This window comes from Streptopelia decaocto, assembly GCF_964273445.1.
Source record: "Streptopelia decaocto genome assembly, chromosome: 3".
In the NCBI taxonomy this organism is placed as follows: domain Eukaryota; kingdom Metazoa; phylum Chordata; class Aves; order Columbiformes; family Columbidae; genus Streptopelia; species Streptopelia decaocto.
Window position 1 is genome coordinate 49429218 of NC_138656.1, and position 27274 is coordinate 49456491.

Below are 27274 nucleotides of genomic sequence, written 5' to 3' on the forward strand. Positions count from 1 at the left end.
TGGATCTTTCACGAGAAACTCTGCTATTGTGACTGTCTTAAGACAGTAAGTTTTCAAACAATTCAAACTGTGAGATACAGGGAGCAAACACACTAGACATCCAGCTGTGGTTGGAAGGCTTTTAGATAGCAAGAGGTCACAGAATCAGAGAGTATCTCAAGCTGGAAGGGACCCATAAGGATCACTGCCTCTCACAAGACTATCTAAAACTAAATCATATGACTGTCAGTGTTGTCCCAGATGCTTCTTGAGCTCTGACAGGCTTGATGCTGCAACTACTTCTTTGGGGAGCCTCTTCCATTGACTGACCACCCTCCCAGTGAAGAACTTTTTCCTAATGTCCACTTCCTTGTGTCCTAAGTCAACTAAGTGGTCACTAGCATCATCTAGTGGAATACCAGTCCTTATGATTGAAGTATATGGATCAAATAGCATTTAAATGGAGGTAAATTGTCTGTACGTCTCAGTCTGATTTTGTGAAATTAGAAAGTTTAAAGCCTCAAGACAAAAACAAGATTCTGCAGATTTTGGAAGCTGCTTGTAAATCACCTTTGGGTCTTACCTGGTGATGAAAGATTAGGGTGCAGACTTATATTGTAAGCCTGTGGGTCACCTAAAGACCAGTTGGACTGGAATCGCATTCTGATAATGGGTAAAGTCTTGTTGGATAGAGATTCCCTTTGCTGCAAGAACTATTAATTCTTCCGTATGCTGATTGAACACAGCACAATTCTCTCTTCTATACTTCAATAAGCAGAAAAGCTACCTTAAAATCTAGTTACTAACAAATTACATAGTATGACTTTACCACACTAGGTCTAATCCTGTTGGCTTCATTAGGAGTAGAGTCAGCTATAAGATTGCAAAATCGCTCCTTTTTGTGTTGAATTAACATAGCTATAAATTTAAAATTTGTATCATGTTCTTGACACGGACAATTTAAAACACTCTACAAATCTGACATATTTTGCTCATGCATACCATGTTCATTTTCTGTAACTATCAGTGCTTCCAGCAAAATCTTATTCCAGTCCAATAAATAACACAAAACAATAAAGTAATTCATGATAACCAAAATAATTAAATAGTAGGAGCAGGTTAAAGATCAGCATTCATTTTCCAAATTAAATTTAAAAGTCTGCGGTAGTTACTTATAAGATTGGCAAGTTTTACAAATAACAATACCGAGCATTTTAGAGAGAAACACAGCCGCATTAGAATGGTGTCATTAGGCAATACATTTATTTTGAAGCCAATTAACCTTTTGTCAGAGAAATGTCGGAGCTGTAATGGTTTCAGCAGTGGAGGTCAGCCTCTAACAGGGGCACGTATGACAGTGATTACGCTGTCTGACATATGCTGTAGACCGAGAGTACAGCTGTGGAATGAGAATCTGCCTTCGTTTGTATTCTGCTCTGCATTTTCAGGGAGCAGGCAATCTTGACCTATCCATTTAGGTAATTAAAGCTTCTATTTGGAAGTGTCCTGCAGGAAGGTGAAATCTGGGAGAGATAAATGGCTGTTGCTTGCTGTATCCAGCCACTTCCATCAATTGATGGACTGTCTGAAACAGGCTGCATTGCCAGGTCCTCATAAAAATAGAGATGAATTGGGCAGGAGACAATTCACTAAGGCAAAGCAACTCTGTCATCTTCCTTTTTGCAGCATATAATTTGATTGTTAGTCAAGGCAGACAGCTGACTCAGAGGCCTTTCTCTAACAGCTTCCCCACCATCTTCCATTTGCTAAGAAATTATTTCAGCTTATTTACTTATAAGCCAACATTGTTTGACAACGAGAGATGTCACTTTAATAAGCTCAGCTGGCTGTCACAGCTGTGCCATGACTTACCTTCCAGGCGATTCTGTGTCCTCTAGCATTGTGCTCAAGGGCAAATGGGAAATCTCCTCGCTCATAAAACTTGCGAAATGCTGTGGGTTTTGTTGGTCTTTCTTTAAATGCTCCTGCAAGTGGGGGCCCTCTAACCTTAAAAAAACAAAAACAAAAAATCCCCACATTTCAGTGGTAATATTTTCTTAGAAAAAGCCAAATTTATATGGCTCAGTATAGAAACAGATGAGCAAGAAGACTAACATTGATCTCTCAAATTCTAATTCACTTTCTTCTTTACATGCTATATTTCACTTCTTTGAAACTACTCTTTGGCAATAATCTACAGGTTTTGTTAGCTGCTTTTTTTGTTACTACTTTCAGATTGTCCCATAAAAACTGTTATATTTCAAAGCAGCTACCTCCATTACCCCAGTATTTTTAAGCTAGAATAAAATAGCAAAAACATACTCACATTATATAGTAGAAGTTCTTAGAAAATTAAGCATTTCTCCTTGAGAAATATTTTTCTATTTGTTTCTTTATAGAAAACATTTGACTTAGTTTCCATCTGATATAACTATCCTCACTTTCCATTTTCCTTCTCTGGCCATTACCTAATCTCTTTCATCATATCCCTTCCTTGAATGTCATGGATCTGGCCTTCATAGGATTTCCAGCCCTTCAGTATTGATGGCTGAAGCACTGGAAGAAATGAAGGAAACTCTCTCTCAGACCTCTCCTCTCTGCTTCTGTTGCTTTTGGAGAATGACATTTGATTCAGCTCTGCGTAGTTCCTTATCTGAGTTATTGCTGGTCAGTATACTGCATGGCCTGAGCACCTGAATGATGGTCCAATTCCAAAATACTCACAGTGGAACTTTTTCCTCAACCAAATATAGTAGTAACAGCAACTACCAATTGGCACTAAGATAATAGAATTTCAAGTACTTATAAGAAATCTATTGCTTAAGCTAATTAACAAAGCTAATCTCAAATGCTGAAAGAGACTGAGAATGCTAAACTAATCCCAAATGTCCTTGACAACTGATTCTTCCCTGAGAAACTCTTGCTTTTTTTTTTTTTTCCTAGCCATAAATCTGGGGTAAAAACTTCCTACAATTCTCTATGCATCTCTTTTTTTTTTTTTTTTTCCAAAAATGCCCTTAAGACTTGCTACCTTTTAAAACACAGAAAGTGCCATTTTCAAAAGAAGGTGAGATCTTCAAGAATCATATATCCGGTATTTTGTGTTGTTCTATTTGTCTCTGTGTCTTCAGTGATCCTTAGTTTTTAGCATTGGACACTCAGCTTTCCAGTGAACAAAATGCAAATATGTGACATAATTTGCTTCATTTGTGCTATTCTCTAATTTAATTGTGCTAACTACAGATCTAAATCTGACTTGGCACTTTCTTCCTCCGAAGTATTTTGACATAATTTGCTAGATGCTAGATTTGCTAGAAGGGGCCACTAGTGATATGCCTACACTGTACTTCAAATTACTTGAACTAGGGCTACTAAACTGTGACCTGTTGTTGCATATTGCTGTCACAGATAGATCATGTCTAGTGAAAACAGATATGATATGCATAGCTGTAACTCTGCGTAGTAAACAGATCTGCAGCCTTGAGAGTAGTACTCCAAAAAAGCGCATTTAAACCAATGTAAATAAATCTACACTTATTTTTCTGTAGAGGAACAATTTGTTCTATGCCACTAGTATAAGTACTTTCACTTGGTGTCTTTTTTTTTCTTTTTTTGTATTTCAGGCAAGTCTATGAGTCACTACTCATTTGAGGCCACTAGAAAAGCATCTATGTTCTCTTTTTTTGCATATTTTTCACACACAGGACCTTCACACATGCTTGAAACATTATTTTCTCTAAAATATTAGGAGTCACTGTTTATTAATTTTTGACTGAAATTATTGATAAAGTATATGTTGTCTTGATTACATGAGGTATAATTTTAATTATTTCTTGCGGACTATCATAATGTACTCCCAAACTGCATCCTATCTGAAACCACTTTCTTCTTCTGAACTCAAGTTAGTAAATACACTCAGCCTTTATCTGATGCACTTTCAGAAATTTTCTAGAAAATATGTTTGTGTTATTTAACCTCTTCCTATTCTTTATTGGGGAACAAAGAAACTAGAAAGACTAAACAGATCTTGGTTATCAAATCCATTCCTCTCTTATTCCTCTAATATTACTATACTATATCTCCAAAGTCTTTCAAAAATTAACTACAAATCTGTCCATTTGTCCCTTGCCTGTTGAAAGGCTGTTTAGCATTATCGTACTTCAGTGGCTAGAAACCACATACCATATCTTAAATCATATGCCTACTCTGAACTGCCACCTCCAAAAAAGATATGGTAGAATTAGAAAAGGTTCAGAGGAGGATTATCACTGAGGCTATGGAGAGGCCTTCATAAGAAAAAAACAAACTGGAAAAATGATGACTAGGGAGGAATAAGGATCCAAAACCATTACTTCAGGGAGAGGATGAATGACAGATCTTCCGCTGTCTCCTCCAGTGAAAGTACAGGGCATTAAAAAAATCTAGTAAGCGACAAGTTTGGAACAAACAAAAGTAGTTTTGTATTCATGGAACAACTAATGCATTTATAGAATTCCTTGCCAAAAGTCAGTGTTGGGAACCCTACAAGTTTCTGTACATTCAAGCTGTGACTGGGAAAGCTGATGAAAGTGAAATGCATTCAGGTTTACTAAATCAACATTACCACTGGTCAGAAACACAATGAATATTATCCTTTTTCACATGATACAGCATAGTAGGTCATCTAGTATTATATTTAGTCTCTCATGGTGACATCACACTAACATCTTACAGTTAGCCTTTGATCAACTGTCACAGCAACTATCTTATCCATTTGATGAGCTATATGTTAATAACAGAATTTCTTGTCATTAGTTGTAAGTGCATTATCCTGTACTTTGTACTATTATATTTCATTCCATTTCTCTTACACCAGTTCTCAAGGTCTTCTACTTCCATGTGTGTGACACCATGATCTTCATCTGTTTTAATAACAACTCCAAACATTATGTCAACTATAAATTTCATTATACAATCCTAATTTCTTTTTTGTCAAGGTCACTAATGAAAATATTAAATAAGATTAGCCTTAAAACCACTTCTTAAGAAGTTCCATTAATAACTTTCATCTATTATCATATCTCTCATTTCAACATTACATATCATTATTGTCTCCATTTCAATATGCAGTTTATTACCCATCTTATGTATCTCATAATTCTTGTACTGTATAACCAGCAAAGTAGTGTATATAGCTAAAGAAGCAGCAGCATACCATTAAAATAGTCTAGCAAGAGCTGTTGTTTTCTTCCTTTGTCTTAAAGATATTTTTATTGTCAGTTTGGACTCTAATAGGCATAGAGACCTTTTAACTACCAGGAAGAGCAACCAGCTCCAAAGGAATGAGCCTAAGATCTGCCGAGAACAAAGAAATATCACCAACCAGCCAGCAGGAAGGGTGCAACTGTCCCTGCATTGAAGAAGTGGTACTGTGCATAACTGAGGAGTACTGTTCCTTTACTTTTAAGTTTATTACATGGAGGCAACTTGTTCTTTCTGTTTGCCTCTGATAAATGTAGATTATGAGGTGTTCTCTAGAGTGGCTGCATTAAGCTAATACTGTTTGCCTTTTGCAAATAGTTTCCTTTTCTTCCTGTCTTTATTACTAGGGGCACCATCAACATCATATTTGGTATTCTGCATGTTGTTCTCTTATGCAGATCTCTCTTTGGGCCATTCCAGTCACGCATCTTCAACAGTCTACCTGAGGAAAAGCATATGTGTATAATTTATTCTTTCACTTTTTATAATTCCTGACCTATTTTGCTTTATGTATTTCTTTTTTTATACTTTTTTAAAATATAATTTTATATGCTTTCAAGTAGCAATTTTTGAAACCAGACTTCTTTTAATTTTCTATTTGCAGACTATCACAATGCTGGAATGCCAGTCATGGACTCAGATTAATTGCTACAAAAAAGAAATAAAAGAGCAATGGTTAAATTCTGGAACAGAATTTTTACAGTAAGAAGCTGTCTCAAAATCTTTAGGTCAGTCAAGTTCTCCAGGAGACAAAGTCAACTTTACCTCTTTTTTGCTTTTCCTACCAAAGATATGTTTCTCACAATAGAAACTATTGAACGGTCTTTCCTAACAGCTGAATTACCATCCTCAATAGCTCTTTTCCTCATGCAGATTTAGCATTTCTCTATGTACAACTCATTAAGACCTTCCCAGCTGCAATGGGATTGATTCTGAAGACACAACTGGTCCATAATTTTAAGGAAAAAATGCAGAAATCACAGAGGTAGTACCTGATCCTGGTGACAGTTGAAAGTATTTTATTTACCAAGCTGCTAGCATAAACTACACTTCTCAAAATCTTACAGAAATGTTATGGCTTGAACTTTTAGGGTAAGACTAACATGCTTTTATTGGCTCATTGGCAGCTGATCACAAAGGTACTTCCTAGAGGCTGGTATTGGGTTTGATATGATTCAACATCTTTATAAAGGATGTGGATGGCAGAACTGAATGCTTGCCTATCAGGTTTGTGGATCACACCAAACAGGGAGGAGAGGCACTATACACCAAAAGGAATAGCCACCGTGCAGAGAGGCCTTCACAAACTAAGACAGGGCCAAACAAGGACTGCATAAGTGTAATGCCTTGCACATGAGATAGAATAATCCCAAGCAGCAGTACAAGCTGGGTGGGATCTGACTAGCTGGGGTGTAGCTTTGCTGAGAAGGACCTGGGAATTCTCATGGACAACCCTAAACTTGAGTGAGAAGTGCCTTTGTAGCCATGAAGGCAGGATGAGCCCTGGGTTGCATCGGTGAGGATAGAGTCAGCAGATCAAAGAATTCCACTTGACATTTGCTAGGACACACCTGGAATACTGTGTCCAGTTCTGGTCTTCCCACTTCATGACAAAAACTGAAAAACTGAGAGAGAGTCTAGTAGATGATCATGAAGACCATCAGAGGTCTGGAGATCCTGACAGAAGGTTCAAGAAACTTGATTTCTTCAGCCCAGAGAAGAGAAGGCTCAAGGGAGGATCTAATCACAGTTTCCCAATCCCCAACAGAGAGTTATAGAGAAGATGAAGGTATTCTCTTCAGAAGGATGCACAGGGCGAGAGGCAACAGGTGCAAATTTCTTCAAGGGAAATTGTGTCTGGATACAATACAGCTCTTCAGTGTCAGAAACATTAAACACTGGAATAGGTTGACTAGAGAAGAGGTGGAATCTCCCTGAAAATATTCAAGATTTGGCTTGGCAGAGACCTGAAAAAAACAAATCCAAGACCCATCTTTCAATAGAAGGCTGGACGAGGTGATCTTCTGAGGTCCCTCTCAGCTGAGGCTTCTCTGTGATTTTATGCGACTAAGTAAAATACACAAAAAGAAAGCATACAATGCTTTTCCTTGTGATAAAAAGTTTTGTCTTACATTTTTTATTGTTATAATTACTGACTCAAAAGGTCATCCTGAAAGTATTCCACTCATTGGAAAAACTGTAAAAATACTATCTTCTTCAACCTCACTACAATATTTCATTGCAACATAGCTAGAAAGTTTAAGATTGAAGTTCCAGTTAATTAAAGGCTAATATTCATGATGGCAAAGTATATGAAGCAATAAACTGCTTCTGAGGTTCGTTAAATGCCAAAGAGAAGTTGAAGAGTTTGATAATTGCAAAACTAATTTATTGTAATTCTATGCCGTTGAACTACGTGACAACATAAAAGATACAAGCCATTGAGGAAAAACAAAAAAACAAAAAAACAAAAAAAAAAAAAAACCAAACCAAAACACCAAACAAAACAAAAGGAGAAAGACCATATTTCTTTCATTGACTTGTGGCCATTTAAAACCATTGTATCAGGTTGCATTTGTAGACTTTTTAGTGACGGCACATTAGGAAAATGACTAAGAAAAATTATTTGAAGCTGGACTTAAACAGCGATTAATTGTCTGAAGACTGATTTTGCCACATCACCTGAGTGTCAGAGTGTATGCATACTCAGGGACCTAAACACGTATCTGCATACAACAATTGGTGATTTTCGTGAAAACTGACACTAGTTTCATGAGCAGTTTAAACCAGAAAAAAATTGCCACTGACAGGGAGATAAGTGGTCTTTCCCACCTCATGTGCCTGGATGCTACCACAAGGTACTGCCCTCCATTAATGACAGAAGCTTTCATGTAGGTATTCATAGGAGCAGATCAGGAAAAAAGGGATTCGATTTTGTGTGTGTGTTGTTGGTTGGGGGTTTTTTTTGTTAGGTCGATTTGTGAATTATTAGATCCTTAAGATGGTTTAATGCAAAGATGACTGAACACTTAAGCTGGCACAAGAGAGGGAGCGGCATGGACTGGGACAGGAAGAAATAGGTGGCTACTTCTTCAATGAGTGCTGACATAATAAAATTTAATGGTTAGAGACATGTCTTTATTTGAATAATCCAGGGTAATGCATTTAGATAACAACTGGGAAGAATAAAAACACTTCAATATTTTGTCTGTTTTTTACAGGAAAACTGGAATTTAACCAGATCTTTTTGTGGATTTTAACCCACAAAACTATTTCATTAAACTTATTTTTGAAGCTATAGGGATCAAAAGTTACATGACTGCTCAACTGTCTTACCTAAAAAATGCAGTCTTCCTTGAAAATATAACACCATATTATCATCTTGAAGAGTGACGTTTTCAGAAATGATGAGTTTTATTTCTTTGTATTCAAACTGAAAAACAGATTTGTATAAAATTGCACTGCATCCACAGAATGGAGTCTACTAGTCCATGCTACTGTCTCAGGAGAGATGTGAAGGTGATGACATGAAGGAAATGTTTGTGCAACCACTAACAGGGTCTTTATCTCATCCTCCTCTTGTATATATGTTAAACTAACACTTTGCTTGGCTAATGCATCATAGTCCTACTGGCAACCCACTGTTTTCCCCACAGGAAACATCACCATTCATTGACATACAAAGCTTTACTATAACCACCAACTGCAATGTCCTCATCCTTATACTCTGATAGAACTCTTGGCTGATCAGGCATTGGCACAATGTCACTGATTTACAGCTCATGTCCAGACAGCAAGCCTCGGTGCAAAAGCCATGATCCCCAGTTTGTGGTTCTGGAGTCAGTATGCACATAGGTACCTTATGCATTTCTATAGTTGTAACACGGGCAAGCCCATCATCAAGAAAACCAATCACGTTTGAGAAGACTTCAAGATTTTGGCAGTTACCTACTAACACAACAAAACAATAGCATGATAATAGTATTTGGTGACATACTCATAGATTTTTAATAAACATTAGTAATAGTAGTGGTAAAGACTTGGAAACATAAATCTGAGCGAGTGTTAACACTTAGAATCTGCACCGGGCATCCCCAAGAGTGTCTACTCTGATTTGCAATAAGTAACAAAGCCTATATTGCTCTTTCTTCATTTACTGATCCTAATTTGATTAAACTAGCATAGGTGCTGAAGGCATTCTATAATCATGTTTTGATTTTGCTACACAGACATACCAAAAATTGAACGAGAAACTGATAGGAGGGGCACAGTAAGATGTCCCAATAGTCACTCTTGAGTTCCACATTAATTCTTTTTATTTAATATCACAAGCATTCAATATCAAAAGAACATCAACATGTATCAGACAAAAGCTTTTTATATCCAAAAAGAAACAGGGAGATGTTTCTTCACATGTGTCACTCTTGATATGATTTAAATGGTGCCACATCTAATGCTTAAATGCTGCTTCTGGGGCTACTGCATGAGTCTGGACAACAGATCAAAGCCCATCTCATAGCTTCAAAAGTAAAAATGAGAGAAATCAATTTTAAGATCCCAAAATGAAACTACTGATAGAAGGTCAGTGAACATTACAAATGCTTCTAAAGCACCAGAACTTGAAAGAAAAATCAGACGTGATTTTGTACAAAGATACCGTATCTCATTATTGCCTTGGGACAATACTGAAAGTCACAAGCCGCATACAGAATTACTCTATTTCTTCACCTTAGAAATGTTAGTTTTGATTGGGGAAAAGATAAGCTGTTTCGATACAGCAGATGTGCCTATGTTTTAAAGTGCTCTACAGCACTTTGTTCTCAGAAGGTCCTCCATCTCTTATTCTCTGCTGGAGAGAGGCTTTCCCATGGATCAATTCCACTAAATCTGATAACCACCTATATTTTTGCTGAAACTTTTGCATTCATGTTTCAACTGGGATCACAAATGTGCTTCTGAAGAGGCATCCAGTAACAGCTCGCATCATTAAGCAGTTTCTAAACGAATAAACTAGAGTCCTTTCGGACAACAGTCAGTCTGAAGGACAAAGATCCCCGAGGCATGTAAAACATCATATCCTCAGCATCAGCTCTTTTCCTTTGGTGATCCTCTCCTATTGGCCTGCACTATTCCCTGATGAAGAAGTAACCACAATATTCTTTATGGCTGCATATGTATTTTTGGATGCCAAATCTAGATACAGCAAGTTATAAGAATGTTGCTGGCTAGGAAACAAAATTAAACATGTGGCTTTATTTTTTTTAATAATAGATACATTTTTTTTCTGATTTCTGAAACCTTTAGTTTTTTTTGATGGTCTTATACATTATCATGGCATATCTGTGTGTATTTCAAAGAACAGTAGGTAAAACTGTGAAGTATTACGAAAGTTATTCTCAGCTTATCCTGCACTTGCATCGCACATGTGTATGAAGGTCCATGCTGGATACACCTAACATCCTAACTTCTTATTGTGACTCTGACAGAGGATATCTAGGGAAGAGAATAAAAACAAGCCCATAATATAGCCATCCTGCTTCTTGTTATTCCAAATTGCCAAAGTCCTGCCCTCCCTTCCAGTTGGATCTATACTGTCTCTGCTCTTGCACTCATTTTGGTGTCTGCTTGATCCTGCTCTGAGCCTTTTCAATGCTCTGATCTGCCAGGAAACTGCTCACATTATTTTGTTAAAATATTTTTTTGCTGGAGAACGTACTGAGATAGTTCAACAGAGCTGGAATGCCACCACACTTGATGAAAGTGAAGGTAAGGGAATGACATGTCTATGTCATTACTAGAAGTAAATTAACTGAAGCTGCCATAGAACCAAATCTGATAGGAGGTTATTTTTTTTATTTGGCAGTTATTTCACACCTAGGAGGTTGTAAATAAGCCTTATTATGTGTTTTGGTAAGTACGTTATCTAATGCTGACATCATGTGTAGATCTAATGTTTTCCATTGGAAAGCTTAATTTGAAAAGCATAACAAAAAAGTATTTCAAATTATTTAAATATTACTTTTGTTTTGGTGGAAAATAAGTATTAGATAGATGGAATAATAGGTGAGATGACAATAAGGAACCTATGACAGCAACTTTCAGAATATATTGAAATAACACTGTTCTAATCCTTATTAGAACTGTGCAAATAACCTTATCTCCATACCATGGAAAAATTAAAAACACAGAAATTTTCTTTGCTCCAACTGGGAACAGTGTATAAAAACATCTAGGTTTTTCACAAAAGAGAACAGGTCCCCATTGGGTCAGTGAGCTTTTGAATCATTCGGTTATTAGCCCTACAACAATCCAGGTGAATCACTTACTTGAAAACATTTACTCTGAAAGGCTGGGTTGAGCTGTGAGCTAGCAAGAAACTTGCTTGGGTCATGACAAAACATTGTTTAAAGGATTAAACACTGGACAGAGGAGATAAAAATCACTGCATTCTTATTCTGATTTGACAGAGTCCATCCATGGTTTTGGTGAAACAACATTTTGGCACTGATTTCCCATTTAAGAACTGGACTAGAATTACTTACCAACTTTATAAAAATCCAGAAAGTCAAATAGGTTTGCAACAAGTCTACCACCCTTCATAAAGTCATGCTTCAGCTCTCTATTCCCATGACTAGAGGCTTCAGCTAGCAAAGCAGTTATTACATGGCCCTCATCACCCTCCCACAATTAAAAAAAATGCACAAAATCCCATCCTATGACTATCTTCAATAGCAAATTACTTGACTGCATCTGTAAAGATGGAATAGGAACACTAATAAACAATACCTAAAGAGGACAGGAATGGTAGATTCCTCATTACCCACGTTACCTTTACTTATTTGGATTGTTTTGAGTAAACAGCACAATTCTTTGTCCAGGCCCTATATGTGTTACGGTCCTGCATATGTTTGCCCATCTATTAAATAAAAAAATTGTGAAATCAGAAGCCCCTGAAATAGATTAAGAAATTGCTTAAAAAGCTGCTACATATTTTATTAACTTTATCAACTACTTATTTATTAAACACAACAGAGATAACCTTCGCTTAAAACAAACAAAAATTTTCTATCTAAACAGCCAAAGCAGTTCCATTTGCTTTCCAGCTTCACGGGTGACACGCTTCCAAAAAAACAGAAGAATGCTGGATCTGAAAGCAAGATGACACAGCTAGATGTAAAATTATCGCCCCCAACTTCACCTCTTTCTAAACTTAAAGGAAAGAAGCTGGTTTTAATTGTCAGCTTCTTTTGCATGACTTGATAAAGTTTACCCACTGCTGTTCAGTTGGAGAATTACTGCTGAAATATTTATAAAGCATTTAGTAATCGCTTATTTAGGAACTTTTCCTTGTCTGCCTTAAACAGATAGCAATTCCATTTGTGGAAAATAATTCCTGGTGTGCTATAACCATGAAATTCAGCTATAATAGTATTTCAAACACTGTTTGCAGAAATAGGAAACCTTTTATGAAACTTGATGCTTTTAAAGGAAAAATAAAGATGTTATTTCAACCAATACAAGAATATGACTAAATCCTACTACCCCAAAGTGTATTTCAATTTATTTTCAATTTTTTTTTGGCTTCACATTCAAGCCACTACATTTCTCTTGGAACTTTGACCATTAAGTGGATTGCAGGTCTCAGTTTACTCTCCATGGAGGCGTTAGTAGGCTGCGCTTATTAAGCAAATTGGCAGTCTTTCTTGACGAGCAAAACTCAGAAAACAGTTTCATACTTTACTTTTTGAGATCTTAAGCCAGAGAAGTGAAGGCCTTTATTGCATGAGAGTTATATGCATGTTTGGTCTGGCTGTAGCAATAAATTGTGAAAACTTGCATTTTTGTAATAATCTTGAAAAAAACCCAGTATTTATCAATAACAGGATGAATTTTTAGAATTTCCAAAAAAAACAATCTTAACATGTTACATATTTTTCTTTTCTCAGATTCCTTTATGAATAAAATACTATGCCAGAAAGAAAATACCACTGCTTTAGCATAATTCAGAAGAATATGCCTGACCATAAGCATCTGATTATTTCCTCTGAAATCAATATATACTTATAGCCACAATTCACAGTAAATTTAATATGACGTGATAATATTTTTTCTGATTTTCACATGAAGGAAAGCAGCTTCTTATACTATTATGAACATTATTAACAGTAGAAATCGTCACATGAACTGATGCCACCTTCAGAGAGCCTTTCAACAAGCACTTGGAGTCAGCCGTTTACCACTTGACCATCTGTGCCTTTTACAAACACCTTATACAACTCTTAAACTGCCAGTGACAATAGAGAGAATAGGTATGGTGTAGTTGATTTGTCACCACATTTACCTGTAGTTTAAACAGCTTTCAAAAAATGGTGTACCAGAAAGCACATGTGAAAAGCCTTTTTGTATATCAGAGGGGGGTTCTCAGTTGACTTAGTGGGTTGTTCTAAGGCTTTTAAGATAATCTAAAAATCCTAGAAGAATCCCCATTCTTAAAGCTATACACACATGCTCTACATGGGAGGGGTTTTGCCTCCATCTGTTAAAATTTATCCCCATATAATCACGAAATCACAGAATGTTAGGGATTGGAAGGGACCTCAAAAGATCATCTAGTCCAATCCCCCTGCTGGAGCAGGAACACCCAGATGAGGCTACACAGGAATGTGTCGAGGTGGGTTTTGAATGTCTCCAGAGAAGGAGACTCCACAACCTCCCTGGGCAGCCTGTTCCAGTGTTCTATTACCCTCACTGAGAAGAAGTTTCTTCTCAAATTTAAGTGGAACCTCTTGTGTTCCAGTTTGAACCCATTACCCCTTGTCTTACCATTGTTTGCCACCGAGAAGAGCCTGGCTCCATCCTTGTGACACTCACCCTTTATATATTTATAAACATTAATAAGGTCACCCCTCAGTCTCCTCCAAACTAAAGAGACCCAGCTCCCTCAGCCTTTCCTCATAAGGGAGATGCTTCACTCCCTTAATCATCTTTGTTGCCCTGCGCTGGACTCTCTCCAGCAGTTCCCTGTCCTTCTTGAACTGAGGGGCCCAGAACTGGACACAATATTCCAGATGGGGTCTCACCAGGGCAGAGTAGAGGGGAAGGAGAACCTCTCTTGACCTACTAACCACCCCACTTCTAATACACCCGAGGACACCATTGGCCTTCCTGGCCACAAGGGCACAGTGCTGGCTCATGGTCATCCTTCTGTCCACCAGAATACTCCATAATACTTCAGTCATCTTCATATTTCTTTATCTTTGTCTAGTTAACTGAAAGCCAGTCTAGCACTTGAACTTATTTGTTTCTTAGTTATTATTAGAAACAAATGCAGAAACCCTGCACACACAGATCCTTCACTTCTGTTCCTTTCTTCTATGCATTTACATATAGCTTGACAAGATCTGGTTTGGGGTGTAAAGTTTCATCTGTGTGAATATTTTTTCTACTTATCCAACTGCCTTAGTTCTTTCAGATTCATATCTATTGCAAGTGATAATGTAAAATATGATTGGTACAAAATTGTAGCAAAAAAAGTTGTTGGTACTGAGATTAGAATTTAGGACATGATGCAATATCCATTCAATTCTATGGCAGTTGTTTGTTTTCTCCTTTCTCTCAGTGCTAATGTTATTGATGAAGGTATGTATTAACCTGCTAAGGTATCTTTCCTTTTTGCAAGGACAACAGATCCATGGCTTTCCCTGATGTTAAACTCAAATCATTGCCTCAAAAGAGGAACCCTAGTAGGAAAAGAATAGTTGTTTAATTCAAATTGTATGGAGTTGAAAAGGTTTTAGCATCCTCCATTTTTATGCTTTGCATATAGGTAAAAACCAAAACAACAAACTCCTAGAAGAGGCAAAATTTCCCTTGGTGAAAAAGAGGAAATTCTGTCTCATATCAGAATTCAGAATAGTGAGATGCAAGTGAAAAGGAACTCTCACAAAATATGTCTTCACAGACACTGACAGTGGCCAGGTTGTGACTGTGGAGGGACAGGCATGTTTTTCATAGCTCATAATGCTATTATTCTCATAGATTTTGTTATTTGAAATGCTTTTCAAATTTGAAAATTCAGGATTCATAAACAACTTTTTGTAATCATCTGTATTCTCCAAATGTTTTGTTGCAGTCTCCATAACCACCTAGACTTACTGTTTGTTTGCATTCTTTTTCCTTGAAAAATAATTTTTCATCTCTAAAAAGGTGTTGATAAAATTTGATTATGTTGATGTTAATAATTTCAGCAGAGCTGCAAGATGTACTGTCTGTACTGATGTCTACTAAGTCTGCATGGAAATATATTAATCTTGTCCAGTACATATGAAATATTTAAACAAAAAACTTCAACATTTCTACTCTGTGGGCTCCTATTACCATTTCTATTTATTGAATATAGCTATTTCTGATACTGAAGCTCTAATGTAGCATCTTTAATCCATACAGCATTATTACTCTGGGCTAAATCAATCTGTCCCATATTCAGGGCAGGGAGAATTTTGCAGTGTCTTTGAGGTCTGGAAGATAGAGGGGAGCCTTTTGCTAACTTAAAAAAAACCCATTAAAGTGAAGTTATCATCTTTATACTCCTTAGTGTGGCAATCATATGTTGATCTTTGTTAATCTTCAGGGACAAGTTTAAAATCTTTCCCTTATCAAATCCAATGTTCTTCTTTAATAATTCCTCTATTTATGTGTGCTGTGACTTAGGAAATTACTTTAAATCAATTACTTTAAATCAAAACTCTTTGCCTTTTCTGAAGCCTTCTCTTCCTTTGCTGAAATTGCTGAATTTTCTTTAGAAGTACCTTTCTTTATAAGCATCTAAAGTTAACAAGCTGTGAGTTCTACCACCATTTTATAAAAGACCATTTGGTCAAGAGTTGATATCAACTGTTTGGTCATCATGATGTCTCAGGTATGTCATGAAGTAGAACTAGATTAACTTTTCTTACTGAGTGTCAAAGCCCTTTTTCTTTTATTTGAGAATCTTGCTATTGTTTTTGTGGTCCGTTATTTCTGTCATGTTACCAAAAATGTTCCTTTTCAGGAAGCTGTTTAGTTTTAGACTGTACAGTACTGACAGGGTTGTCTGGGCTTTTTTTTTGTCATTTTGAAAAGAAGTCTGAGACCCAGATTCTTTTTAGCATCATCATCATTCACTGACATAAGCTGTCCAACTGCTTCAGTTGCAATTTCCTTGGTTTCTTTCTGCATAAAATAATTAGAACTTAAAATGTCACTTCAGCAGCTTGTTAGCCTTCCTGTCCTATACATTTATGTGTTATAGATTCAGCTAGATACATACTTTTTAAATTATTGCATACATCTTTTATTCCATCTAGACTTGAAATAACACAGGAGATAGACCTAAGTTTTTCTATAGTTCACAAAAATCGTCTTGGGGTTTATTTTTGCATAGGAGCACATCTTCTAGTCAGAACACAGTTTTTACAGATTTTTGGGGCTCATTTCATTCCTTGCACTTCAAGAATCCCCATGACAGATGTAAAGCTTTTTTCTTTATCTTCCAGCAAGTGTGACCAACTGTGTATTTTCTTTTCCTCATCATGATTATTTCCTCTCATAGTCCTCATCATCTGAGGAGCTGATTTGCTAGGGTGCTGATGGGAGCAGAATATTAACCTCCTCCTGTTTTAAGCTTAACAGAAGCATTAAGATACTCACAGGTGAAGTAAAAGAAGAGAAACAGAGTATCTTCAGTATATTTTATTATCAAACTAGCCATAACTACCTACACAGTGAATGCATATACCTTAAGGATAATTTTCTTAGTGATTTGAAGATTCTCAAAAACTAACAAGGACTTTTCTACTTAGGAAAAACTCAAGGGTATGCACAATGGCATAAAGGTATGCACAATGTGCCTAAGCTTTCCAGAATAAAACTAGATATTTTAAATATTATGCTGTTTCTCAGCCAAATTGTCTAATACATCACACTTTCTTGCATTGTAGCATTCACATTTATACTCATTTCAGTTTAAACTGACACCTCCAATTTACTGTGTTCAGACTCCTTGCAAAACAAAAGGGCTGGTTCTGGCAGAAAGGGAGAATACCCTAGGCATGGAACTACATGGTATTAGGATGCTTTTATCCTAGAAACTTCTGATGTAGCTGTACCAGTTTTATGTGTTACATACGCTATTCTGTGCAGGGACTGGAATCACATAATGTTAGGGATTGGAAGGGACCTTGAAAGATCATCTAGTCCAATCCCCCTGACGGCACAGGAACACTTAGATGAGGCTACACAGGAATGTGTCGAGGTGGGTTTTGAATGTCTCCAGAGAAGGAGACTCCACAACCTCCCTGGGCAGCCTGTGCCAGTGCTCTGTTACCCTCACTGAGAAGAAGTTTCGTCTCAAATTTAAGTGGAACCTCTTGTGTTCAAGGTATCTTGTGTTCAAGGTATCAAGGTATCTAGTTCCAACAAGGAGTGCCCTAGTCTAGTTATTTTTATCTTTTATTTGCGTATTTGTATACAAGTAGTTCCTATGAATTTAAAATCTTTCAACATCTACTACAACATACTGTGGTTCTAGAACTCTTGACAATATTTATTTAATTGATTAAATAAGGATTAAGTCATACCCCAAATGCATCTATCCCAGGGCTACAACTCTGCAAAAATCTAGGGTTTCTGTGTCACAGACTAGTGGCTTGACCTTCTGGATACCAGCACAAAACAGTATTTATTAAAAAAGGTATTCCTGAAATTTGTCAGTGAACTAAAAAAAGAAAATAAATTAAGCTGGAACTATGAAGAAACTGCTCCACATAGTATCTAGAGAAGACTGCTAATAATAAAACTATTAATAAAACTCCCAAATGGGAAAATAGTCTCAAAACTGTACAGATAAATCAAAATGAAAGATTACTGGCAATATATGTTAGTCAAAAGTAATTGTCCCAAAACCAAATAAACTATCTGCACTAAGGGTTGAAAAGCATACCTTATAGACTAGGGTGATAAATAGGTTGATTATTAATGTTGATAATTAGTAACTGGAAATGTTCAGTGGGTATTTTTTATTTATTGAGTCCTAGCTCCTTAATACAGATACTAGAAGAGAGTGCATCAGAAAATCTAGTACCATGAACAGCAAACTGCTACAATTACTTTGAACAATGTAATCTAAAACCTCTTCTTTTGAGTTCACTATACTTTAACTCCACGGATATTTTGATATTGAAAATCAACAACTTTCATCTCTTTGGTTTTCAGGATGTATCACATTGACACAGGCAAATATCCTCCATGGAGACAGAAGTTAAATCATAACAAATTCTGTGGACTGTATTAACATTTCTATTCTTTCCTCTACCTTCCTACTGCTTCAGAACTATCATCTCAAGAATATGCAGCACATGCACATTGAAGAGGACATGAAAGTGTAAATCAGTGGCGATCAAGAATTCAAACATCAGGGGACCAAAAGTAAAAATGGAAGGCACTGTAATATAATACTTTTATCTGGTAGATCATTTAAATTTAAAACTATTTATCTAAATCACATAAGTTATACAATTCCATTGCTAGAATAGTGTAGGCATTAACTAATTACATTAACTAATGCTGACTATTCTCTCTGATAAGGTAAAAATAACATCTGCCTACTGTTAACTAGTCATTAGGATATGTATATATCCAAATTAAGTAACAATGTCTTGCAATAACTAATAAAAACCATAATGAAGTTAAAATATTAAGGAAATAAGATTTACAGACACAGTTTTCACAATCTATGGCATTAATTGTGGCTTGCATTCATTTGTAAACTAGAGAGAGTTCATATGTACTTCCACTGAAATCACAGAAATAGTATTCTAGCATACAAAAGAGGAATGACATGGTGGGAAAAAAAATTGCTACAGTTCTGATGTAAATTATATCTTTCTGTTTTCAGGTAGAGCTCATATTGGCTTCCATAATCAGGAGACCCGAGCTTCTACTATAGCTTAAGAAAAAATAGAATACACCTCTCTATAAATACTACAAGTAAATGTTTAGAAATATTTTAGAAAAGGTGATTTCTTTCCAAACCATGCAAAACCAAAAAATTAAAAAAGCAACTGAAGCAGATATTTGTGATCAAACAACAATATATATGCATGCGTTATGTAATGGAAGAAAAAGATTTCCTTTTAAAATGAATTGGTATGTCCTAGATTGCTAGTAAGAAAAATAAGAATGTCTGAAGGCTCCCTGGTAGTTTGTATCCAATTATTTAGCATCTGGCATTCTCTTCCCTCAGAACCTTACAACTTTGAATGTTTTACCCTCATTCATTCAAGAAAGCCAAATCAACAACACAAACTTAATTTCTTACCAAACTAACAACCTTTTCTTTTTGCACCACCCTTGAAAGTTTTAACATCCTATTTGCTTTCAGGTCCAACAGCCAGTGTGTGACATTTCCTCTACTTTTTTTTTTTTTTTTTTTCTAGCTGGCATGTCTAGGCCATCTCCCGTCGATTCCATGTAAAGAACATAATCTGAAAATATCTTTTGCTATTCTTCTATCCCACTTTTAGTACTGTGCACTAAGTAAGATGGGTTTTGCACTCTCAATTTCTCTTCTCTGGGAAACATATAATATCCACATACACAGATCTTTTTTCAACAGAGCTCAGACTATTTTAAAGAAAGACAGATATTGCTGTTTTACGGGTGAGATCCAAGGAGATACAAAATATTACCAGTTCTGCCACCAGCCTTTTGCGTTAGCAAGTCACAGTATCACAGTATGTTTGGGATTGGAAGGGACCTCAAAAGATCATCTAGTCCAATCCCCCTGCTGGAGCAGGAACACCTAGGTGAGGTCGCACAGGAACATGTCCAGGCGGGTCAGTGACTCTTCAGTCCTGCACAGTGCTGCAGCCAGCAATTCCCAGACTAAGGCCAGTCATAGTCATGCCACTATTGATGGCACTAAAAATAACTACAGCAATACACACATTGACATCAGAAATTCTGAGAAATTCTGATAAATTCTGATCAAGTACAAGGAAAAAAGTTTTCATTATTATGATGGTTAAACATCAAAACAGGTTGACCAGAGAACTTGTGGACTCTCCCTCCCCTGGAGATACTTAAAACTTGACTGGGGACAGGGCCATGAGCAACCTACTAGACCTTTTAAGTTAGATTTAAATTTGAGGCTGGCCCTGCTTTGAGCAGTGAGATGTACCAACGGATCTCCAGAAGTTCCTTACAAATTAAATCATGCTATGATTTTGCTATATTTCTTGTTTAGATGTCCATGCCTCCCCTAAATAAATAAGCCAAACTCATCCTGTAAAGTTTTTATTCTCTCTCAATTTGTTTCAATTCTTCTAACGCTCTTAAAAGTCATTGCACTCATGCTTGTCTCTGGCAATGCCCACTGGTATTATTTTGTTGGATCTGTGCTGTGACCCAACCTTTTCAAGCAAGCCTTTTGAGAAATTGGCTTTTGCCAGTACCACTAAGCTCATCTTTTCTTGGTCATAATTTCCCTCCGTTCACTGCCTCTTTTGTCCAAACCAGACTTCTTCACAATGTATCATGAAACGAGGACAAGACATGAACTGAAACAAGACAGTTTCTACCAGGTTTTCTTGAGAGGTTGTCCAGATTCCATCCTTGGAGATTTTCAAGACCTGACCAGGTATAGCCGCTGGCAACCTGGTCTGATCTCATAGCTGATTCTGTTTTAAGCAGGAAGTTGAACCAGGGACCTCTTGAGATTCCTTCCAACTTCAAGGATTCAATAATTCTATATTCCATACTGCACCATGTATGTTAAATTTTCCCTACTCCAGCATCACTACAATCATATTCCTCCTAGAAGATTTTACAGATTGAGTCTTTCAGCAACTATCCATACAGAGTAAGGGAAAAGTGTATGCTAAAAATATCTCAACTAGAAACTAGCCAAACAGCATATTTGTCTGAACTGTGATATCTAATCATGTCAGAATAACCCCTTTGGACTAATGCTCCCTTTTCTTCTGTCAACACAGGATATCAAACACAAGGGTATTGGGCCAAATTACGAGCACTAATAGCAATTTATATGAATAAACACACCATGAAGCAGATGAGGTTAGGTGATGAATGAAAAACTTATTTTCCTGTAATGGATTTTCTTTGTGGTGATTTGCTGATATGTATGTTGTAGGTGTCTGTAAGACTGAGCAGTGAAATCCAGATAATTTTTTGTCTCTGAAGTTTGTCTGCACTGAGTTCTAGCTTTTTTAAAATGCATGTCTATCAGTGATGCAGCATGTGCTTTTTTCAATTCTTCTCAAGCCTCAAATTTTGAGATTCTATCAGATTTGAGAGAAAAGGGTCTGTGAATAACACCTATAGAGCCATATTTCAAAGAACAGCAGTTACAAGTAACAGCAGTTTTTTGTCTGCTTTCTTAAATGTCAGGTTTCAATTTGTACTCCACATGAGTCACTATTTTGCTGCAGGACAGTTCCAGAATTCCTTGCTGTTTATGGCGATGAGAGCACGTCTTTCAAATCCAAATTCATGCCTGGAGGCTTGGGCAGTGCTTGGTAACATATGAATAAATTTTCAGGGTAAAACTCTGATAATCTCAGCAATAGAGACATTTTGCAACCATGCCATCAGAGTGACTTTAGTTCTGGTGAAACTTGCAATGAATGCAGGTGACTGTAATTTTGCAGGTTCTTACACACTTCGCTGTCCAAAGAGGCAGTTAGCGCAATAATAAAGGCAATCATGGAATTCCTCTGAAGGGAAGAGTGAAAAGTCCATATCTCTACAGTATCTCAGTGCACTAGAACCTTTAAAACACTAGAGTGGGAGTGGACTGCTGGCGACCTTGCTGCCCAGTACAGACAGCTGGCCTGGCTTCACATCCAGCAGCTTGGTGCCCATAGCTGTGGCCTCTCTCTTCTCAGAAAAAGACTATCTATTTTCCCTTAGACCTAAAGAAGATGTAAACCCAGTGAAGAGTAAAAAATATATTTGAAACCACAGAGGAGTGACAACTGGAAACTAGTAGTAAAATGTCAGGCTTCATCGTTTCATCCATTTTTTTCTTCTTAACTCACTCAGCTTAATACAAGGTAAGCACAAGTATGAATTCTTTGCTTAACTGAGGATCAACAAAAAAAATTTATTGTTGCCAAAGGTGAACAACTCAGTCATGTAAAACCTTTCCATCTCTTCATTCCTGATAATTTTCAAAATCTAATGACTCATTTTGATAAAGATTTCAAAAAATCAAAACCAAGAAATTGAAGATTATGCATTAAATAATGGTTGTAAAGATACTTATGTAGTAAACTACTTTGTTTCTAACCCATTACAATGATTTAAATTTTAGTGAGGTCTACCTTCTTTGACATATCCAAGCAAAACATATAAAGACTTAAGGTGTACAAATAATCTAGCAATAAGGTTTGCAGATAGGGTGAATATATTTTATTAGATGAATTGGTGTAACTGCCAAAATCAAGACACAAGTCCTCCTTCAGGTCTGTAATAGAAGCTGCAATTTCAAAGTTAAACAGAAACTGAGAACAATTGCTAATAATTTAGTTTATGTATATCAGTTAGACCACCTCGGAAAGAAAAGATAGTTGGGTAATTGTGAAGTAAAGATGTGGAAGGTGAGTGAGCAGTAACTATTTAGTTATCAGACCTAGTAACATTTTAAGAAGGAATTAATTTTCAGGAATACAAAATTTGACAGCTCAGCTGTCAACTGAGAGCTGCTAAGAATAACGCTGATGGAAGGCAGAATAAAGTAAAGTACTGCAGCTAATCATAGCACAGAAGGAAGTCATATGACTAAACTAAAAAAGAAAAAGGATATATTTATAATGCCTTTACTAGTTTATTTCAAGGTCTTGCAAAAATTAGTGCCTTGGAACTATATAAGCAGTGCAGTAGGACTAGCAATCAAACAGCATGTATCAATCTAGGAAATTTGCTGAAAGGTGGAGTGTTTGTTATTGAAGAGTTTCAATATTTTGTAGCTCAAACAGGTAGTAAAGCTCCAAGTGCATCGCCAGCCTTGGTAAAATGAATGATTTTTAAGACTGACAAGGTCAGAAAAAAAAATCCATACAAGCTACACAAAATATTACTAAACTAGTATCAATTATTTCTATCAATTATTTCTTCTGATATCAGGCAAAAGCTAAGGGCAGATCACACATTATTTTTCTTCTGAATATGCAGCATTTTAATGGTAAAAATATATGTCTGTGTTTATCATTTGAGTAGAGCTGAAACAGATTTCAAAAATAGTGATTTTGCTTTTTTAAAAAATGATACTAATTCAGGACAAACTAAAATGGGTGCCACTAAATGAAAGTTTTCCCTACCAGCTGAGGCATTTTTTTCAGAAGGATGGAACTTCTAAAGGAAACAAGCAGAACACTTCAGTACTGTCTTTCACCAAATAAATTTCCTCAGATGTGGACAGATACAGAAGCAACAGAAACTTTGATGGGAATTTCGAAATTTCATAATATATTCAATACAACCAAGTATTTTCATAAGAATTTTAATTTTAATGCTGTTCTTACTGTGAAGAATACATTTACCTGTTGCTGATTTTTAATTTTATTGATTACAAACATCTAGCTCAAACTTTCTATGCTTATTGTCATATTGACTTCTCTAGAAACTTAATATGGAAATAGTTTCTAATAAGAAGGTGTAAAGACAACATCTACGTTTCCAGGACAGTTTCTGTCTGTAAAAAAGAATTCTAGTCCAACGAACAATTACTTGCATCACAGCTGACTGGTAACAGACCTCTTGGTGAATTTATGTGATTATTGAAAAGAATTAAAATATTCAGCTGATCAAATATTACATTTTGCATTTTATGTGCAAAAGTACTTACTATAGAATCATAGAATTATACAATCACAGAATGGTTTGTGTTGGAAGGGACCTTAGAGATCATCTAGTTCCAACCCCCCTGCCATGTGCAGGGACACCTTCTACTAGACCAGGTTGCTCAAAGCTCCATCCAGCCTGGCCTTGGACACTTTTAGGGATGGGGCATCCACAGCTTCTCTGGGCAACCTGTTTCAGTGCCTCATGGTGAAAAATTTCTTCCTTTTATTTGACCTAAATTTACTCTCTTTCAGTTTAAAGTCATCAGCCCTGGTCCTATCACTACACACCCTTATAAAAAGTCCCTCTCCAGCTTTCTTGTAATTCCCTTCAGGTACTAGAAGGCTGCTATAAGGTCTGCCTGGAGCCTTGTATTCTTGCAATCTCACATTTTATTGTCCAGCATGGAAAAGTCATAGTCTTAAATTCATCTTTGAAGTTTCTACTCTGCACTGGGTTTTCTTTTTCAGAAGAAATGATGGTCTTTTGCTAGGCAGTCACTGTGTTGACTAAGATGAATTGAACAATTTCTCCCTATTTAGAAGACTCGCCTAATTGAAATCATGTTTTAGTATAGTATAAAACCAAATATTCTCATAAAAATTCATTGCCAAGTTGCTGAAAATATTTACATAACAAATCAATGCAATAAATAAGATTGAGGGAATTCAGATATTGTAATAAACACTTTTGGAATAGTAGAAGTAAACTCATTTAAACTCATTGAGTGAATTACTTGATATGAATTATTTCCTTTACTACTGAAAAAATGAGGCTCTAAAATCTCAGGTTTATGTAATCAGTCACCTTTTGGTTTATATGTATCAATCAAAAATACTTCCAGCTAGTAATAACACAAGGAAGAAACTAATCTTACAGTTTCTGGTGAGATCACAACTTTTAAAAATCTCAGCAAAAGATGCTTCAGAGGAATTATCACAGTATCACAGTATCACAGTATGTCTGGGATTGGAAGGGACCTCAAAAGATCATCTAGTCCAATCCCCCTGCCACAGCAGGAACGCCTAGATGAGGTCACACAGGAACATGTCCAGGCGGGTTTTGAATGTCTCCAGAGAAGGAGACTCCACAACCTCCCTGGGCAGCCTGTTCCAGTGCTCTGGCACCCTCACTGAGAAGAAGTTTTTTCTCAAATTTAAGTGGAACCTCTTGTGTTCCAGCTTGATCCCATTACCCCTTGTCCTATCGTTGTTTGCCACCAAGAAGAGCCTGGCTCTGTCCTCATGGCAGTTATATATTTATAAACATTACTAAGGTCACCCCTCAGTCTCCTCTTCTCCAAACTAAAGAGACCCAGCTCCCTCAGCCTTTCTTCATAAAGGAGGTGCTCCACTCCCTTAATCATCTTTGTTGCCCTGCGCTGGACCCTCTCCACCAGTTCCCTGTCCTTCTTGAACTGAGGAGCCCAGAACTGGACACAATATTCCAGATGTGGTCTCATCAAGGCGGAGTAGAGGGGAAGGAGGACCTCTCTCGATCTACTAACCACCCCCCTTGTAATACACCCCAGGATGCCATTGGCCTTCCTGGCCACAAGGGCACAGTGCTGGCTCATGGTCATCCTGTTGTCCACCAGGACGCCCAGGTCCCTTTCCCCTACACTGCTCTCTAATATGTAATTTCCCAATCTATACTGGAACCTGGGGTTGTTCCTGCCCAGATGCAGGACTCTACACTTTCCCTTGTTAAATTTCATTAGGGTATTCCATGCCCAACTCTCCAGCCTGTTCAGGTCTCGCTGGATGGCAGCACAGCCTTCTGGCGTGTCAGCCACTCCTCCCAGCTTACTGTCATCAGCGAACTTGCTGATAGTACACTCTATTCCCTCGTCTAAATCATTAATGAATATATTGAATAATATTGGCCCCAGTACTGACCCCTGAGGCACTCCACTAGATACTGGCCTCCAACTAGACTCCGCACCATTGACTACCACAGTGTTGCTACAAAAAGAAACTGCAAAGAGGCACAGGCAGAGCATGCAATCAGTTAGAAAAACAGATTTCCTAAATTAATACAGATTGTAACTGGCATAATGAAAACATTGATGTCAGAGACTGGAGTTTGCAATAATAAAGGGATTTAGAGAGGATTAAAGAGGATATACAAGATTATGAGACTAATAACAACTGATATTGACACAAATTAGATATTAGAAGCCATATTTTATAACTTTTAGATGTGTCGTCCTTGGAAATACCGAGTCCTAATCTCTCAAAAAATAAACAGAATAATGTGTATTCATAATAAAGACCAGTATTTTAAAAGCCTAGCAATTTCAACAATTAGTCCTTTGTGCAATATGTGAACATATGTACTGAATGTCTCCAAATATTTATGTTCATTTTTCACACATAGAAATTAATTTTCAATACTTCCATAGGAACAGTACTATCACTCAAACTTTTTTAGCAGGTTAGATAAACTAGAGCTAATTCTCCATTATTTTTTGAAGATTAAACTTTTAAAAGATATCTTTTATGTAACATGCGCAAAACAATAGTACAGGAACTGAACATGCTATAAAATGATACACTTTTCAGAAGTCAGCTTCCATGGAGTGCTGACTTAACTCTCCACCTACTGTTTAGCAATAAGTAACACTCTATTATGTAATAATTATAATTATGTAAAAACTCTGACAAATAATCTCAAAATGGAAATAAACCCCCAAAATTAAAGAAAACAAAAAAGTCACCTTCCCTCTCTCACCAAATAAGAGTCAATTTTCATGATATATGTAAATCAATAAGTGGAAAGAAAAACTCTCCTCACAAGAATTCCATCTGTCTGACTACTTCTTTCAATATTTCTGACAGTTTGCATATCCCATTTTAAGAAAGGATCTGTTTAAAGTAAACAAGAACACTAACTTGGAAAGATGTCATCACAGGAGCATGTGTCTTGAAAAAGCGAAACATCATTAAACAAATGCAATTTTGCCATGTTAGGGCATAGGGCATAAAATGCTTAGAAGTCAGAAGGTATCTATATCTTAGGGAGATGTCTTCTAACAAGCCAAAATAATTTGTAACACCACAAATCTCTGACAAAGAAGAACAAATTGTATAGTGTTACATTAACTACAATGAAGTTGAATACAAGGTGAAATATAGAATTTAGTTTCCAAAAT

General features: G+C 36.6%; 1 protein-coding gene across 1 annotated transcript in view; it reads right to left on the reverse strand.

The window, feature by feature from the left end:
• The window catches only part of PACRG (parkin coregulated), a 240529-nt gene that overhangs the window by 181614 nt on the left and 31641 nt on the right, over window positions 1-27274 (reverse strand). Inside the window, exon 3 of the mRNA XM_082048438.1 lies at window positions 1852-1986. Coding sequence (XP_081904564.1) covers window positions 1852-1986 — 135 coding nt within the window. The remainder of the gene's footprint in view (window positions 1-1851; window positions 1987-27274) is intronic.